At 43.1% G+C, this 18,603-nt stretch overlaps 1 protein-coding gene across 2 annotated transcripts in view; it reads right to left on the reverse strand.

The window, feature by feature from the left end:
• VGLL3 (vestigial like family member 3) overlaps positions 1–17,357 on the reverse strand; it is a 61,141-nt gene extending 43,784 nt beyond the window's left edge. For both annotated transcript variants that reach the window (XM_060234434.1, XM_060234433.1), the window contains exon 1: positions 17,076–17,357. In XM_060234434.1, coding sequence (XP_060090417.1) covers positions 17,076–17,273 — 198 coding nt within the window. In that variant the 5' untranslated portion in view covers positions 17,274–17,357. The remainder of the gene's footprint in view (positions 1–17,075) is intronic.
• Positions 17,358–18,603: the final 1,246 nt, after the last annotated feature.

An 18,603-nucleotide genomic window follows, 5' to 3' on the forward strand; every position in this document is an offset into this window, starting at 1 on the left:
TTAAATCTAAGATTTTACATTTATTCCTATTGGGCATATGTCTCTCTATTTCAGCTTCAATCCTACATTGGTATTCTGTGCACTGAAATGGCTGTTTCAAATAACATATCAATAATATTTAGAATAAACATGGGGGGAAGTATGTGATTGCTACACTTCTTCCAGTTTTACTATTGTGGTCCTCACGAGTAGAATAATAGAATCATAGAGTTGGAAGGGACCTCCAGGGTCATCTAGTCCAGCCCCCTGCACAATGCAGGAAACCCACAAATACCTACCCCAAATTCACAGGATCTTCATAGCTGTCAGATGGCCATCTAGCCTCTGTTTAAAAACCTCCAAGGAAGGAGAGCCCACCACCTTCCAAGGAAGTCTGTTCCACTGAGGAATCCCTCTAATGGTCAGGAAGTTCTTCCTAATTTTGAGCTGGAAACTCTTTTGATTTAATTTCAACCCATTGGTTCTGGTCCTACCTTCCGGGGACACAGAAAACAATTCCATACCATCCTCTGTATGACAGCCCTTCAAGTGCTTGAAGATGGTGATCATATCACCTCTCAGCCACCTCCACTCACTTCAGCACTGTCCCAGGTCTCCCTCTCTCCTTCTACACTCTACACTCCACTAGCAAAGTTGGCTTCCTTGGGGAGGAGTAGGGGAAAGAGGAAGGAGCCTGGTGGTCATTGCCTGAAAACCCATTTGTTCTTTCCTTCTTTCCCTGTCCCTCTCTCTTTCTCTGGCTCATTGAGCTAAACAAACCTGGGCTGGGACTCTCCGGCTCGAAGAACTGCCTTTCCCTGGTTAGGCTGCCTTCATCCCCATTGCTTGGCAAAATCTGCCCTCCTCCTCTGCTATTTCTAGATGCCTTCTTTGCTGCAACACTGGCTCTTTGGAGCAAGCCACCCAGCTCCATGAAACATGCAAGGCAAAGAGGAGTCTTAAGGATGCTGCCAGGCATTGGGCACCACTCTCTGCCTTTAGATGGTGCTGTGCTAAAAGGACCATATGCCATTTAAATGCCTTCCCTCCATTTGGAAATTGTGAAGGATAAAGACACCTTCTTTTGGGACTCATAGAATTGGACCCCCTGGTCCAATCTTGTTGAAACTTAGGGAGTGGGGGTTGAGGAGAAGCATGCCTGACAGGTGCCTGTCAGGTGCTATTGTCCAAGTTGGGGTGTGTTTCTGAGGAGAGTGAGTTGTCAGCTGCCTTGAGCAGAGGAGACAAAAATTAACCAACACACTGTTTGCTGTAATAGCATACAAGAAGGATGTAAATAAAGAATAATTTCCATTAATATCTATAATATCCAAATCATATTATATTTGTACACAATATGATTGCCACTTAACATGGAGCATTAAAGTAACAGGCAGAATACATGAAAGTCCAATGGAATCATAGAGTTGGAAGGGACCTCTAGGGTCATCTAATCCAACCCCCTGCACAATACAGGAAACTCACAAACACTTCCCCCTAAATTCACAGGATCTTCATTGCTGTCAGATGGCCATCTAGCCTCTGTTTAAAAACCTCCAAGGAAGGAGAGCCCACCACCTCCTGAGGAGGCCTGTTCCACTGAGGAATCGCTCTAACGGTCAGGAAGTTCTTCCTAATGTTTAGCTGGAAACTCTTTTGATTTAATTTCAACCCATTGGTTCTAGTCCCACCTTTCGGGGCCAGAGAAAACACTTCCACACCATCCTCTATATGACAGCCCTTCAAGTGCTTGAAGATGGTGATCATATCACCTCTTAGCCGCCTCCTCTCCAGGCTAAACATCCCCAGCTCCTTCAACCTTTCTTCATAGGACTTGGTCTCCAGACCCCTCACTAATCTTCGTCACCCTCCTCTGGACCCATTCCAGCTTGTCTATATCCTTCTTAAAATATGGTGTCCAAAACTGAACACAATACTCCAGATGAGGTCTTACCAGAGCAGAGTAAAGTGATACCATCACATCATGTGATCTGGACACTATATTTCTGTTGATACAGTCCAAAATTGCATTTGTCTTTTTAGCCACTGCATCACACTTTTGACTCATGTTCAGCATATGATCTACTAAGACCCCCTAGATCCTTTTTGCACATACTACTGCCTAGACAAGTCTCCCTCGTCCTATAACTATGCATGGGATTTTTCCTACCGAAATGCAGAACTTTACATTTATCCCTGTTAAAATTCATTTTATTCGTTTTAGTCCAGTTTCCAGCCTGTCAAGGTCATCCTGTATCCTGTTTCTGTCTTCTACTGTATTTGCAACCCCTCCCAATTTAGTATCACTGGCAAATTTAATAAGCATTCCCTCTATTCCTTCATCCCGTTTGAAAACTACAAGGGATAGGGCCTTCTCCGTAATGGCCCCTTCCTGGTGGAACCAGCTACCAGAAGAGGTAAGGGCCCTGCGGGACCTTGCTCAATTCCACAGGGCCTGTAAGACAGTCCTCTTCCAGCTGGCCCACAACTAACCGGCACTGAAACTTGAACTGAGTGTAGCTGTAAGATCGCTGTATGGTTTTAATGTTTTAAGTATATAACCATGACAAATGTCTAGATTTTAACTATGTAAATTATGGAATGTTAACCTTTTATGCTTAATTTTATATTCTTATGTTAGTTTTTATATGTTGTAAGCCGCCCTGAGCCACCTGGTGGGAAGGGCGGGATATAAATTACAAATAAATAAATAAATCCAAATCATTTATAAAGATGTTGAACAAAACAGGTCCCAGGACAGATTCTTGAGGCACTCCACTTGTCACTCCTCTCCAAGAGGATGAGGAACAATCCACAAGCACTCTTTGGGTGTGATCTGTCCAGTTACAGATCCCCCTAATGGTAACAGAATCCAAACTACATTTTACCAACTTGTCAACAAGGATAGTATGTGGAACCTTATCAAAAGGCTTACTGAAATCAAGATAAACTATGTCTACAGCATTCCCCTGATTCAGCTAGGTAGTCACTTTCTCAAAAAAAGAGATCAGGTTAGTTTGACATGACTTGTTCTTGAGAAACCCATGCTGGTTCTTAGTAATCACATCCATTCTTCCTAAATGTTCCAGAACCGACAGTTTGATGATTTGTTCTAAAACTTTTCCAGGTATAGACGTCAAGCTGATGGGCCGGTAGTTACCCGGATCCTCTTTTTTCCCCTTCTTGAAGATGGGGACAACATTCGCCTGCCTCCAATCTTCCAGCACCTCTCCAGTTCTCCAAGAATTCTCAAAAATAATAGCCAGAGGCTCAGAAATTATATCCAACCTTTGGCTGCAGTTCATCTGGACCTGAGGACTTAGTTTCATCTAAAGAAACTAGGTGTTTATGTACTACTCCTATGCTGCTCCTAGGTTGGAACTTCATACCCTCCTTATATGTTCTGTTTTTGCCATGTTGAGCACCATTTTCCTCAGAAGAGAAGACAGGAAAAGTAGGAATTGAGCAGTTCCACCCACTCTTCATTACCCATTACAATTTCACCTTCCTGCCCTCGCAATGGGCTTACCATGTCTTTGCTCTTTTTCTTACTCTGAACATAAGAAAAGAACCCTTTTTTATTGTTTTTAACATCTTTGGCCAGCCTAAGCTCATACTGAGCTTTAGCTTTCCTAATTTTTTCTCTACAAGCACTGGTGATTTGTTTATATTCATCCTTGGTTATAAGTAGGGTTGCCAAGTCCAATTCAAGAAATATCTGGGGACTTTGGGGGTGGAGCCAGGAGACATTGGGGGTGGAGCCAGGAGACATTGGGGCGGAGCCAGGAGCAAGGGTGTGACAAGCATAATTGAACTCCAAGGGAGTTCTGGCCATCACATTTAAAGGGACAGCACACCTTTTAGAATGCCTTCCTTCCATAGAAAATAATGAAGGATAGGGGCACCTTCTTTTGGGGCTCATAGAATTGGATCCCCTGGTCCAATCCTTTTGAAACTTGGGAGGTATTTTGGGGAGAGGCACTAGATGCTATATGGAAAATTTGTCACATCTACCTCAAAAAACAGCCCCCCCCCAGAGCCCCTGACACCCGCAGATCAATTCCCCATCATTCCCTATGGGAATCGTTCTTGGAGGTGCATGATGGCTCTGGGGGCGGGGCTTCCCCCGCCGGCCAGCTGGCTGGGGGAGGGGGGAAGCCTGTAAAACCAGGGGATCCCCCTCTGGGACCTGGGGATTGGGAAGCCTAGTTATAAGGCCCTCCTTCCAATTCCTAAAGGAGTCTTTTGTATTTCTCAAGTCTTTAGAGAGCCGTTTATGGAGCCACTTCGGCTTCTTTAAGCTTTTTCCTTTTTTTCTTTTCATAGGAATCGTCTATGATTGCGTTTTCAGTATTTCACTTTTAAGAAACTCCCACCCCTCCTGAACCCCCTTCTTCCTAAGTATTTCTGATCATGGGATTTTACCCAGCAAAATTCTAAGTTTATCAAAGTTTGCCTTTCTGAAGTCCAACCTATAAGTCTGACTATGTATAGCTTTTCCCTTCCCTAAGACTGTAAATTCCAAAATCACATGGTCACTACTGCCCAGGGAGCCCAGTATTTCCACTTCTTCAATCAATTCTTCCATGTTGGTGAGAATCAAATCCATTGTAACTGCTTCACTTTGTCTTCTCTGAAGTTCAATTTATTGCAACCAGTTTGAACCTTCAGATTGTTTTGATCATTTCCGAATTTCTCAGGTGAAGGGTAGCATTAGAGGAGAATGTGGAACCATGTTGCTGCGATTCAGATGCTGGTGCCTGGAAGTCTTTAGTGTTTATATACGGACACTGGAATTCAGGAAATTAAAGCTTGTATCCAAAGCTGCTGCTCTGTAGAAGAATGTTCTTCTCTTCATAGACAATATTCTGTCAGTGTTTCCATTTCATTCCTTCCCATTTTTTAACCTCCCTGTTTTATGTCTTTTTACTTAAACAGTACTACTAATGACTGGCAGATACATTTTTACTTCAACCGTACTGCTAATAATTTGCAGATACATACTTTTATACATATTCTCTCTTAAAAACAAATTGTTATTTTTTGTTGATGGTATTAGATCTAGGGTCTATAAATATTTTAAATTGATAATATTTGAAAGATTATTCCTACTGTACTGTACATACAACAAAGTCAAGCTCTGTGACATTTAATTAACAAGCCTAGGGACAGATGTCTACTTCCCCCCTCCATTTTGAAAAGCAAAAGAGCTAATGCTCATTAGACATCTTCAGATAGCAAAATAACAACAACAACAAAAATCCTTCCCTAAGTTTCTCAGTATGTAAAACAAATGTTAACCTGCTACAATGGGTCTTACAATTACTTTACATTTTTTAAGTTATTTTACTCATGGTATTTATATGGTGTGGGATAATACACTAAACAAACTATATACACTTTTAATTAACATTATTCTTCTAAATTTCTTGGCTCTGTTCCAAAGCATCATGATGAACACAGATATCCAGGCTTTTCCATCCATTCAATGAAATAAATTCACCAAAATAAATGAAAGTCCCTGGCATATATGAGAGTTCTAGAAGGGCATCTCAGTCTCAGAACATTTGCTATGCCATCATAATGTTGCAACATATGCTATTCTGCACTGTAGTGTACTGAAAGCTGACCCATTCATAGTGATGCAGCAATAATGCTAACTGGTAAAAATTAACAATACTGTAACAAGAAACAGTCAGCTTTAAAGCATGAGCCATTAATGCAGTGTACAAAGCCATGTTGTGGTACAGTTACAAGAAAACTAATAGGTAACTAAAAGGGGTGGCATTTCATAGAGGAAAAGCAGATATATTTCATGGTACTCTGAATACTGTTCAGATAACACTGTTTCCTCAAATGATAGAGTCATAGAATCACAGAGTTCAAAGGGGCCATACAGACCAACTAGTCCAAACCCCAGGCTCAAGTGTTTGTCTAGCCGCTGCTTAAAGACTGCCAGTGAGGGAGAGCTCACCACCTTCCTAAGTAGCTGATTCTACTGCTGAAAAACTCTTACTGTAAAAAAAAGTTTTTCCTAATATCCAGGCAATACCTTCCCACCCTTAATTTAAACCTATTATTGCGAGGCCTCTACTCCATTGCCAATTGGAACAACTCCCTGCCCTCTTCTAAGTGACATCCCTTCAAATACTTCATTAAAGCTATCATGTCCCCCTTGAACCTTCACTTCTCCAGACTGAACATTCCCCTCAGAGCTTAGTCTCCAGGCCCATGATCATCCTCATCAGTCTCCTCTGCACCTGCTACATTCTGTCCACATCCTTTTTGAAGTGAGGCCAATTAGTCCAACCTCCAAAGAAGCTATTTTCTCTAGGAGAGGGGTGACCAACGGTAGCTCTCCAGTTATTTGCCTGCAACTCCCATCAGCCCCAGCCAGCATGTCCAGTGGCTGGGGCTGATGGGAGTTGTAGACAAAAAACATCTGGAGAGCTACCGTTGGCCACACCTGCTCTAGGGGAACTGATCTCTGTCATCTGAAGATCAGGTGTAATTCTGGGTGATTGCTGGATGATTGCTCACCTGGAGGATTGCTGGGTGATTGCCCACCTGGAGGCTGACAATCCTTGTTCCCCTGGAGGGAATAGCTGCTTTTTAGAGGGTAGATTGTACGGCATTATACCTCTTTGAGGTCCCTCTCTCCCTCCCACCATCCTCAGACTGCATCCCCCTGCCCCCAAATCTCTAGAAATTTCCTAGCCTAGAGTTGGCAACCCTATCTCCTGCCCATCTCTTCTCTTTGCCTGCCTCATCTCCTCCTTTTCAGTCATTCACCAAGCTACATTTTAACTGTCTCCCATCTTAAGCCATATTTATTTATTTACTTCACTTATACTTCCCCCTCTTCCCACAGTAGAGTCTAAAGCAGCTTACATTATTTTCTTCTCCTTTTTATCCACACAACAATCCTAAGAGGTAGATTAGGCTGACTTGTCCAAAATCAACCAGTGAGTATCTACACCAAGATGGGGATTTGAGGCTGGGTTTTCCAGACACATCTCTGAAGCTTTAACACAGGGATGGCCAAACTTGTTTAACATAAGAGCCACATAGAAGAAGTGCCAGATGTTTGAGAGCTGCAGGACATGAATGTCAGATGTTTGAGAGTTGCAGGCAGGCAGACAGGCAAAGAGATGGGAAAAGGAAGGATGGAAGGAGAGGTGGAAAGAAAGCAACATTAACTTTAAATGCTTTCTCCAAGCTGGCCAATGTTGTGGTGGAGGCTTTGAGAGCCACACAATATATGTGAAAGAACCACATGTGGCTCCTGAACCACAGTTTGGCCATCCCTGCTCTAACACCTACACTATGCTGGCATTCAAAAGGTGGTTGCTGTTGAACAGCAGCAAGCAATCAGGCCCAGTTGTCATGCCAATTAGGTGGTATCAAGTCACCCAGAAGTTGCTGTCAGGTCTAGGGTTGCCAGGGCTTTTTTTGTATAAAAGGCCCAGCAAGAACTTATTTGCATATTAGGCCACACCCCTGATGTCAAGCCAGCCGGAACTGAGTTCCTGCTTTTTTAAAAAAGCCCTGAGGGTTGCCAGCCTCCAGTGGGATTTGGAGATCTTCAAGAATTTCAAGGGACCTCCAAACAACAGAAATCTATACCCCTAAAGAAAATGGCTTCTTTGGAGGGTGGACTCTATGGCATTATATCCAGCTGAGGCCTCTCCCCTTCCTCCCAAACCCTGCCTTCTCAGACACAAAATCTCTACAAAATCTCCAGTTATTTCCCAACTTGGAGCTGGCAACCCTAATAAAGCAACCCAACAGGGCCAAAATAGGGCTTGAATAAGTCTCCCCCTGCTGTCTTTTACTCACAGGCCCTGTTCAGACGCACAGGATAATCAGTTGTCACTGCTGTTTCCTTCCAGATTTAAAGTGATCAGCCAGCAACATCTGCCTCCCGGTATTAAATCATGGTAGCCCCTCCCCCCAGTTCTTCTTGGAACTGGATTATTTTGTTACCTGCTCCTTTGCAGTGTTTTTTGAGCTGTCCGGTTTTACCTCATAGTTTTCTCCATCTGAATAGTTCTGCTGCGATATTAACCAAATTCTGGATGTCTGAAGGCTGTCCCAGAGCAAATAGAGCCTCAGACATCCCATTTATGGTCACCAATTTTTTTTACTACTTAGTGATATGCGCATAACCACATAATGTTTTACCTATGCACATGCACATATGCACATAATGTGTGCATGTGCATTATGCTGTTATGAGCTTAATAGTGGAGGAAACAAAAAAGAACTGCATGTTGATGCTGTGTGGACAGCAGAAGATGGTTTCACCATGAAGTGATTCAAATTGCAGTATGGCAGTCTGATTAATAATATCCGGAACAAAGATATTCGGAACAGAACTGGGTCAGTTTAACATGGACTCAGCACACAGGTTTGGAATGTTGTGATTTCCTAGCAGCAATCACTGAGGGAATCTGTTACTTAAACTACATGTGTTCCTTTTTATCATTTTCATATTTTTAAACTCTCTCCCAGTATTTTTTTAAAGAGTTCACATTTTTCTGCAACTTGGGGCCCTTTTTAGATTTGTAGAAAGTTCTGTCTTGCCTGTTCACAGCTCCAGTCACTGGATTTAAATATCCAGAGATTTTGCCAACTTGCTATTAGAATATAAACTAGAATTTATACAAGTTGAACCCAGAATTTTAAAAAGCAGCCTGCCTTATTTCCAGCTCAGGTTTAAAATAATACTGAAACATCAGTTATATTAAAAAAAAAAAAAAAAAGACATTAGCAGAATGAATGCTGGACAATTACATGCACAGACTCCAGAAACCCGTAGTATAAATGAATGCAGATTACTATTTCTGAGAACTGAAAGACTTTTTCAAGTCATGGATTATAAATATGTTGTTTTACTAGGGCTGCCAACTCCCAGGTGGGGGCAGGGCATCCCCTGGTTTGGATGCCCTCTCCCGCTTCAGGATCATCAGAAAGTGGAGGTGGGGAGAGGGAAATGTCTGCTGGGCACTTCATTATTCCCTATGGAGACTGATTCCCATAGGGTATAATGGAAAATTGATTCTTGGGTATTTAGGGCTCTGGGAGGGTTTGTTTTTTAAGGTAGAGGCACCAAGTATTCAGTATAGCATCCGATGCCTCTCCTCAAAACACCTGCCAAGTTTAAAAAAGATTGGACTGGGGGATCCAAATCTATGAGACCTCAAAGAAGGTGCCCCTATCTTTCATTATTCCAAATGGAGGGAAGGCATTTAAAATGTGATGGCCAGAACTTCCTTCAGAGTTCAATTGTGCTTGCCACACCCTTGCTCCTGGCTCCACCCCCAAAGTCCCCAGATATTTCTTGAGCCGGACTTAGCAACCCTAGGTTTTACTACACTGTTCCCTATACCATGCTATTGTGTTTAGGGGAAAAAAGTGTTCTGATATCTGTTCAATATCCCCCCCCAAAAAAAAAAACCCCCACCAACCTCTTATTACTACTTAGATTTGCAATTATATAACTTTTCAAAAAACACACCTCCACTGAGAATTCAGTTTTTCACAAAAGCCATCTGCTAGACCCACACTGTATCACCAGCCAGTTTGATGTAGTGGTTAAGTCTGCGGACTCTTATCTGGGAGAACCGGGTTTGATTCCCCACTCCTCCACTAGCAGCTGCTGGAATGGCCTTGAGTCAGCCATGGCTTTCACAGAGTTGTCTTTGAAAGGGCAGCTTCTGTGAGAGTTCTGTCAGCCCCACCCAACTCACAGGGTGTCTGTTGTGGGGGAGGAAGGTAAAGGAGATTGTGAGCCACTATGAGACAGATTCAGAGACAAGGGCAGGGTATAAATCCAACATCTTATTCTATCCTCTTCTAAGTGCCTCATATGCAAGCCACTCATGGTATCAAATATCAATCAAGAATCATTGGGCACAGATAAAGGAAATTGCAGTTGTGTGATTATGTGGCCAGCAAAAGGAGAGACAAGGGAAACAAGGAGTTAGAATACACGCAAATGCACAGGCTCTCCCCTGATGAATAGCTCACCTGTTTTGGAGGCTTGAGGTGTGAGCAGAGGCCTAGGCTTTGACCCTCTCCAGTAGTAAATAAACCCTCCCCAAACCAAAGAAGCCAGAGATCAGGGGTAATGGAAGATCACATCCCTTCATGTAAGCAAAAACTAATGGCTCAGACTGATAATTCTCAAATTCTCTGCCTTCATGTAAGAACATTAAGCATCCATATATTTTCTCCAATACAAACAAGTTGGAAGCAAAGACAAGCAGTCTCCTGTTTATGTATATAGAGAACAAGGGAATTTATTTTTTTTAAATTAAAGAATGCATGGATGAGGGGAACTAGATTCCTGCAGTTTCTTTCAGTTCTTTGAGCATTTTTCTTCTGACCAGTATGCTCACATTTCTTACCTATTTTTCCAATTAATTATTAGCTGGAAATCTAAAGCATCATCAGGCAAGAGTGGACAACTGTATCTATAAAGAGGTGTTCCAGTCGTACCACATTCAAGGAAAAGGAAAGAATGTGCAAATTATTAGCCTTAATCGATCTCAAGATACACACTGTGTGCAATTTTTTTGCAAAAGAAACTAAAGCATTATATTTAAAGTAAAGAATTACAAAATATTTCAAGTAAAGCATTTTACAATTTTTAAAGTACTTAGACTAGGCAAAGCCAATTTTTAAAAACATTTTTAACATTTTATTGATCATAAATTAAAATTTACATAGACCTCCCCCCCCCATTTCAAGCTGATAAAGCATTACAAAATTAAACACATATATTCCAGTACTCAAAATAATTCCGGAAGAATTATTTGCAATGCATTTACTTTAAATATTGACATCCTGGTCCCTATATAACTAATTAGATTAGAATATAAAAGGAAATGTTGATTACCATTTTATCTTAGCCAATGAAACAGCCCTGATTCAACAAGTCCCATTTTGTTTGAGAAAATCTGACCATTAAACAGGTGCCCTGGGTGGCAAAATCAGTTTTGAGAGTGGTTAACATCTGCTTCAGGTGGTGAACAATGATAGTTATTCCATCTTTCGTCCTCAACAAGTGCTCGATACTTTCCAAATTGTTACATTGCCACAGCCAGGGATATCCATGTCAAGTGATATTTTAAAAGTATATTGATATGGATACACTATTAAAAAGTGCTTACATGTTTGGTTTGCAACAATTCTGTTTTTATTTATTTATATAATCCACCTTTTTCACTGAGCAACATTGTACAACACAGCACAAGAAAATTAAATCAGTAGGAATGAGACACCAATAATGCAACAAGGTTTCACTTGCAGAAATCTGAAAACAAATCTGAAACCAAGTTCAAACAAAGCATAAACATTATCTTGACTTGTTAAATGATGCAGGAATTACACAGTAGGATTTTAACAAACAGCATATAATGTCATGACTAAATTATATTGTACTAGTACCTGCTTATATGTACCTTCCTACCATTAAAAACAGGTGACTTGTTAAAGTGCAATTTCATATCGAGGCTAACACAATTAAATGGGAACAAATCTCACTTTCTATACCATAGACCTGTAAAGGTTAGCCAAGTATTGCTGAAAGTTTTTGGCAACACATAAAAAAGAAATAATACAACAGGAAGCTTTGCATTTGAGCCCATATTTGTGTGTCCTGGGCAAACTAGTATGAAGAGTCTCTTCCCATGTACGGAGAAAACAATTTTCATGGATAATAATGATAAAACCTTATGGAATGCAGCAAAAAACAAAAAAATGTATTCTCAGATGACTCTATTGGGGCCAAGTCAATATTAGTTCCACTTCACCCACGCACAGCTTAGTCTAAAAATGCTGTCAGCCTGATAAGAATTTCCTGGTTTACTTCATTACATCAGATACTTAAGTTGAAGTGCGAAACAGTTTTTGATCAGTCTCAAGAAAAGAAGACTTTTTTTCTCTCCCTTTTCTGCCTTTAGGCTTATTAAGAAGCTGATTATTGGTGCTATAAAGCATAACGCTAAGGTTTAGAAGGGAGAGGGTTACTTTAATTGTGAGATGTCCTACAGAGTCTTGTTTACTTGTTACATGGAGAAGGCACAAACATGACATTTTTACAAATAATGTGCTATGTTCTGCACAAAAATACCAAAACCACAATCCACTGTCCAAGCACTGAAAGCCGTGTTCTTAATCAAGCAAAGAGGAACTCATCTAGAAAGTGAATTTATGGAGACATGTAAAACTGACAGATAGTAATTAAAGGAGTAATCCTAGGTATTTTTTTTCCAGTTATGCCTCTACATCCTATGATCTTAAATACAAATAGTAAGGCTCATCGGTTTCAATAGGTTTGGCAGTTATTCTGAACATATTTACATTCAAGTAAGTCTCAAAGAAATGTGTAAGTAAATATGTTAAGAAATTGCCAAACCTATTGAAATCAATGGGTATTTGTTCAGAATTCTTGGCAACCAGGATGAACACATTGACCGCTACTCCAGTAAGAATAAACAGAAATCTAGTGGGACTTTAAAGACTAAGAATATTTTTCCAGCCTAAATGCTTATAGACTAGAGTATCTGGCAAATGGCACATAAAAATTATGCTGAAATAAAATCTTTAAAACAAAATCAGTGGTGGTAGGGGAATAATCTATTGTATTCTTTTTGGTATAATGCACAGAGAGTTGGCTTCAAAATTTTGGCCTTTTAGAACTTTAGAACATTAGTCCTTGCACATTAGTAAATGATGTCCCTAAGGTACAAGCATTTGCAGGTTTCTTTCAGTAAACAGAAAGATACCCGAGGAACAAAACATGTCAATAGAAGTGTACTGATTGTGCACAGAAAGGGTGGTGCTTTTGCCTCAGCTAATGTAAGATATAGAGGTAAAATGTACCATTAGTTTTTGCAAAAGACAACTGATTTGGGGAGGCACTGAAGAGTTTTAAGGCAACTTATAGGCTATACTTGTGAACATTTCCTTTACTGCAGACAGATAAATGCTTCAGATTTTTTTTTTTTTAAAAAATCAGCAATTAGTAATTAGATATGCTAGGTGTTGTGAAACAAACTGACTTCTACCACAGACATCCTGAAACTAAGGTTGGTATAGTGCATCCTTTGCAAATACAACGTGTGTACTTTTGTCACACTTCTCTAGAAAGAATTCTATTTATTTTTCTGCAACAAACAAACATTCTTCTGGAATTACTAGGTATGGATACTCTTGGTCTCCAACCCAGTGATCTCTTTTGATATCTGACCCTTGACTATAACTGCTTTTCCTGCCCCCCTCTTCTTAATCCCAGCTCCAGTTTGCAACTCCTTCTGCATCCCACTGACAACTGCGGCAGCCTGAACTCTTGAGGAGGGGCTCTTTCTGCAGGCTGCAACCAAACCCATCATGAGGCTGTCCCTCCCTCCTCCAAATGCCAAAAAAGATATGCAAACAAGAAGCCAAGACTGTCGCTGCACTTCCCAGAAACACACACACGCCACTCTTTCTAGAGACATGTTCACACAGCTTCCTTTGAGGCTTCACACCACTTTCCCTTCATGAGACCTGCTGCTGTGCATTCTTTGTGTACTTGACTGGCTTCTCTTCAAACACAGGCCTACCTGTGAGAGAGGAGGTCATACAACTGATTGACGAATTAAAAACTAATAAGTCAAAGGTAAACTTCTGGATCTCCTGACAAAAATATGTAATCTTTCATTGAAATCTGCCTCCCTGAGGACTGGAAAGTAGCAAATGTCACCCCCATCATTTAAAAGGGTTTCAGAGGAGATCTGGGAAACTACAGGCCAGTCAATCTGACTTCAATACTGGGAAAGTTGGTAGAAAGCATTATCAAGGACAGAATGAGTAGGCACATTGATGAACACAAGTTATTGAGGAATACTCAGCATGGGTTCTGTAAGGGAAGATCTTGCCTCACTAACCTGTTACAGTTCTTTGAGGGGGTGAACAAAAATGTGGACAAAGGGGACCCAATAGATGTTGTTTACCTTGACTTCCAGAAAGCTTTTGATAAAGTTCCTCATCAAAGGCTCCTTAGTAAGCTCGAGAGTCATGGAGTAAAAGGGCAGGTCCTTTTGTGGATCAAAAACTGACAAATTAATAGGAAGCAGAGAGTGAGTATAAATGGGCAGTCTTCGCAGTGGAGGACGGTAAGCAGTGGGGTGCCGCAGGGCTCGGTACTGGGTCCCATGCCCTTTAACTTGTTCATTAATGATTTGGAGTTGGGAGTAAGCAGTGAAGTGGCCCAGTTTGCAGATGACACTAAATTGTTCAGGGTGGTGAGAACCAGAGAGGATTGTGAGGCACTCCAAAGGGATCTGTTGAGGCTGGGTGAGTGGGCGTCAACATGGCAGATGAGGTTCCGTGTGGCCAAGTGCAAAGTAATGCACATTGGGGCCAAAAATCATAGCTACAAATACAAGTTGATGGGGTGTGAACTGGCAGAGACTGACAAAGAGAGAGATCTTGGGGTCATGGTAGATAACTCACTGAAAATGTCAAGACAGTGTGCGGTTGCAATAAAAAAGGCCAACGCCATGCTGGGAATTATTAGGAAGGGAACTGAAAACAAATCAGACAGTATCATAATGCCCCTTAATAAATCGATGGTGCAGTCTCATTTGGAATACTGTGTACAGTTTTGGTCACTGCACCTCAAAAACAATATTATAGCATTGGATAAAGTGCAGAAAAGGGCAACTAGAATGATTAAAGGCTTGGAACACTTTCCCTATGAAGAAAGGTTAAAACGCTCTTTAGCTTGGAGAAACGTCGACTGCGGGGTGACATGATAGAAGTTTACAGGATTATGTATGGGATGGAGAAAGTAGAGAAAGAAGTGCTTTTCTCCCTTTCTCACAATACAAGAACTCGTGGATATTCGATGAAATTGCTGAGCAGACAGGTTAAAACGGATAAAAGGAAGTACTTCTTCACCCAAAGGGTGATTAACATGTGGAATTCACTGCCACAGGAAGTGGTGGCGGCTACAAGCATAGCCAGCTTCAAGACGGGATTGGATAAAAATATGGAGCAGAGGTCCATCTGTGGCTATTAGCCACAGTATATTACTGGAACTGTCTGGGGCAGTGATGCTCTGTATTCTTGGTGCTTGAGGGGGGGAGTGGAAAGGGCTTCTAGACCCACTTGTGAACCTCCTGATGGCACGGGGCGGGGGGGGGGTTGGCCACTGTGTGACACAGAGTGTTGGACTGGATGGGCCATTGGCCTGATCCAATATGTTCTTACCCTCACACCACAACAGGTGAAGCCACCTGCTAAAAGTGGAGGGGTACTACTGGAAGACTACATTAATACAGATGGTTAAGTTTTACCAAGTTGGGGGAGGGGTTGAATAATTCCAGTACGAAATATCAGGAGTCATTGCTGCTAGTACTTTCTCACCAGTCACACAGCAAAACCCACTCACTCTGTGGTGGAGGCACACAACCCCAAAACTCATTCACCTGCTTCATACTCTAAGGACCTGATAATGCCATCCTAAGCACTCTCCTAAACTGACTTCTGTATAAGATGGTACTGCCAGTGTCTAACAGTCACACACATGCAAGTGTACTGTCTTCCATATCTGCAAACATACAGCCACTCGTACAACAGTATGGTGGGACTCCAAATGAATTCTACAGGGCCAGTCTCCTTAGCCTTGCCAGTGTCTGCGTAACTTTCTAAAAGAAGTAGATGTTATTTTCTTTGTGTAACTAACTTCACCACTAACAGACTGAAGCCCTATTCACAAGTTATGCGCACACAATCCATGTCCAATGTAAAATTGATTGTTCTTTGTATTTGTGTTGAGTAATTCTTATATTAGACTCAAAGCATGTACAGCTAAACATATGATACAAACTCCATGTTCATCCAGGTACTGGTCCCCAGTTTCATTCATAAAGTTAATGCACATTAGCTCTTTCTTATAAACAGATGTACACGTGTTCAGGCAGGATGCACATGCATTCAGAGTAACTATGAACAGGGCAAGAGTATCAAAAACTAAGATGGATTCTTTCTATCACACAATTTTTATTTCACTATTTTAATGTTATTGTTATTTTCCTATTCAAGCAAATGTATATGACAATTGCCAGAGGGGGGGGGAGGGTCAGTGAGCAACTGTCAGAAAGGTTATATGATTTCATAAAACATGAGTAGTGATGCAAATTCACACTGTCACTCATACATAGGAACAGTTCTCAACTGTCACAAGTGGTGGTTGGCAAGTTGTGAGAGAACTATTGCAGGCAGGTGAATGAAATGGGAATTAAGTGGTAGAATGAATCAAACCATGTCAGACAACATGTGAAGAATCATGAAGAAACATAGTTTTGGGAATAACAAGAGAACATAGGAGAAGCCTTCTGTATGTTAAAAACTTCCTGCAAACAGAAAACCACAGCAGCAAGCAAACAGAAGTGAGAAACCTGCATTGCTAGTTATCTCTTTGCATGAAGGATTTATGCAGAGCGACAGTTAAAGCTGGAATCTGCCACCTGACATTTGTGGTCCCACCAGACCTCGTAAGTCTGCTCTCTATTCTATTCCCTCAGCACTTCCACTTCATTTTCCTGTATGTGTGAAGAACCAGGCAAAAGATCAAACACCACTTCTCAAACTTCCACACCGCTTCTAGCCACGCCAAAGGCAATTCCTTGAACCAGTTCATCCAATCAGCTGAGACCTCGGGCTTCCAAATTTGGAGTAATCAAGGGGCGTCCACACAAACATGGTATGACAACAGAACAAAGATCAACAAAGTTTAATTCTGAGTATAAACTTTGGCATGCACGAAAGCTTGTAGGCAGACTTCAACTTTGTTGGTCTTAAAGGTGCCGGCCATCGGACTCAAACTTTGTTGTGTTGCTTCAGCCCACCCGCCTGAATCTATAGGATGACAATGAAAGATTCACAGAGGTCCCGTCCCTGCCCAAGACCTCTAATCCAAACTCTCCCCGCAATCCGTTTCTCCCATCCCACCCGACTCCTGAAACGAAGAGATTCTCTCGTCTCTTGTTGCCCCGTTCCGCCCCCTTCCCCGCCCGCCGGCCGGCCGGCGGAGGTCTCACCTGTTGGCTCTGCGTGAGAGGCAGCGCAGGAAAGGGGCCAGGAGCCGCGGGACAGGCTGCTGCCGTCACCGCACTGGGCAGCTTCAACTGGGGCGGGTGGTGGCTCGCCACATCTGAGCAGCTCATGGCAACAGCGGGACCTGCTACTGCCACTGTCCGGAAAGATGCTTTCCAGCCGCGACTGCTTTTCCCGGGCATTGGCGTGCCTTTTCCCAGCCGGCCACGATGGCGGAGTGTCGGGATGCAGAGCTGCGTTGCGAAGGCGCCTTCATCTTCAAGAGCGGCGGGCGCATATATAGAAGCCCAGAAGCGGCAGCGACGCGGGCTGCATAGGCCGGAGGTGGCACCGCAGCCCTGGCGAGGCAGCGAAGGGCAAGGCACCTCCGCCACGCTGATTACCATACACACAATGAGTGCTTTGCGCGCTTCGCCAATGGCCAGCGCCCACAACCCCGGGGAGCCGCGTCCCAACTTTGGAAACTCCGCCCTCCTCCCTTCGGATTGGCACAAAGTTTGAACCCCCACGAAGTGGGCTGAACATGGATTGGCACAGAAGGAAGGCGGGTTGGGGGATGAGCGGGCCCCGCCCTTTTCGTGCACGCTGAGTCAGTTGGTGCCATCGGGCTGGACGTCAGCGGCATTGGAGAAAAAAGGAGAGTTCTCGGGAAACGAGCAGACAAGCCCTGCCTCAGGGTCTAAATGCGAGGAGCGGCGTGGCCACAGGGCACTTTGTCAGAGGAGGCTCAAGCGCTTCTCTAAAGCCTAGATCCCGCGTCCCGAGCTCCCACGGCGAGGCTCCAAAGACAGAAACTTCTGCATCTCACCCCGACCTTGGGAGCCGGTGCCACAGATGGGAGGAAGTCCAGGAGACTGATAAACTGTGATGGAGAGGTTGCCAACGCAGTATATGCTTGCCCATGGCCTACCAAGCGTGTATGTGCTCCCAGGGCCAGCGCTAGGGCCTCGGGCGCCTCCGAGAGTGCACTGCACAGGCGTGGCTCGCCGGCAGCCCGCTCTCACCCTTCTCGGGCAGACCCCAGAAGGCTGAGTGGGGGCTGCGGGCCAGCTGTGCCGAGGCCTGGCCTGGTTGCTTTCAGCTTCAAGGTGAAAGCAGCCAGGCCCGGCATATTCTTCTTCCAGCTGGCGTTTCCCTGCCAGGGAACAGTCGTGCTGATGCCTCCCTCTGCATTCACCTTCAAGGCCAGAGCATCAGGGTAGGCAGTAAAATCACCCCAGCCAGTCCAAAATAACCCCAGATTTGAATTATTTCCTCAAGGGGAAACAGTGGGAGGGCTTCTAGTGTCCTGGCCCCGCTGATGGATCTCTGATGGCACCTTGTTTTTGGCCACTGTGTGACACAGAGTGTTGGACTAGATGGCCTGATCCAACAAGATGGCTTCTCTTATGTTCTTATATGTGTGCAGAAAACCAGGCCTACAGGCAGAGATCACCCCAAAAGGAGAAGCAGCTCAGGAGGGGAGCTAGGCACTGGGCAGTATAGTCACCCTAGGTCCCTGAGACTGGAACA

Source organism: Heteronotia binoei, chromosome 3, assembly GCF_032191835.1.
Source record: "Heteronotia binoei isolate CCM8104 ecotype False Entrance Well chromosome 3, APGP_CSIRO_Hbin_v1, whole genome shotgun sequence".
Taxonomy (NCBI): Eukaryota; Metazoa; Chordata; class Lepidosauria; order Squamata; family Gekkonidae; genus Heteronotia; species Heteronotia binoei.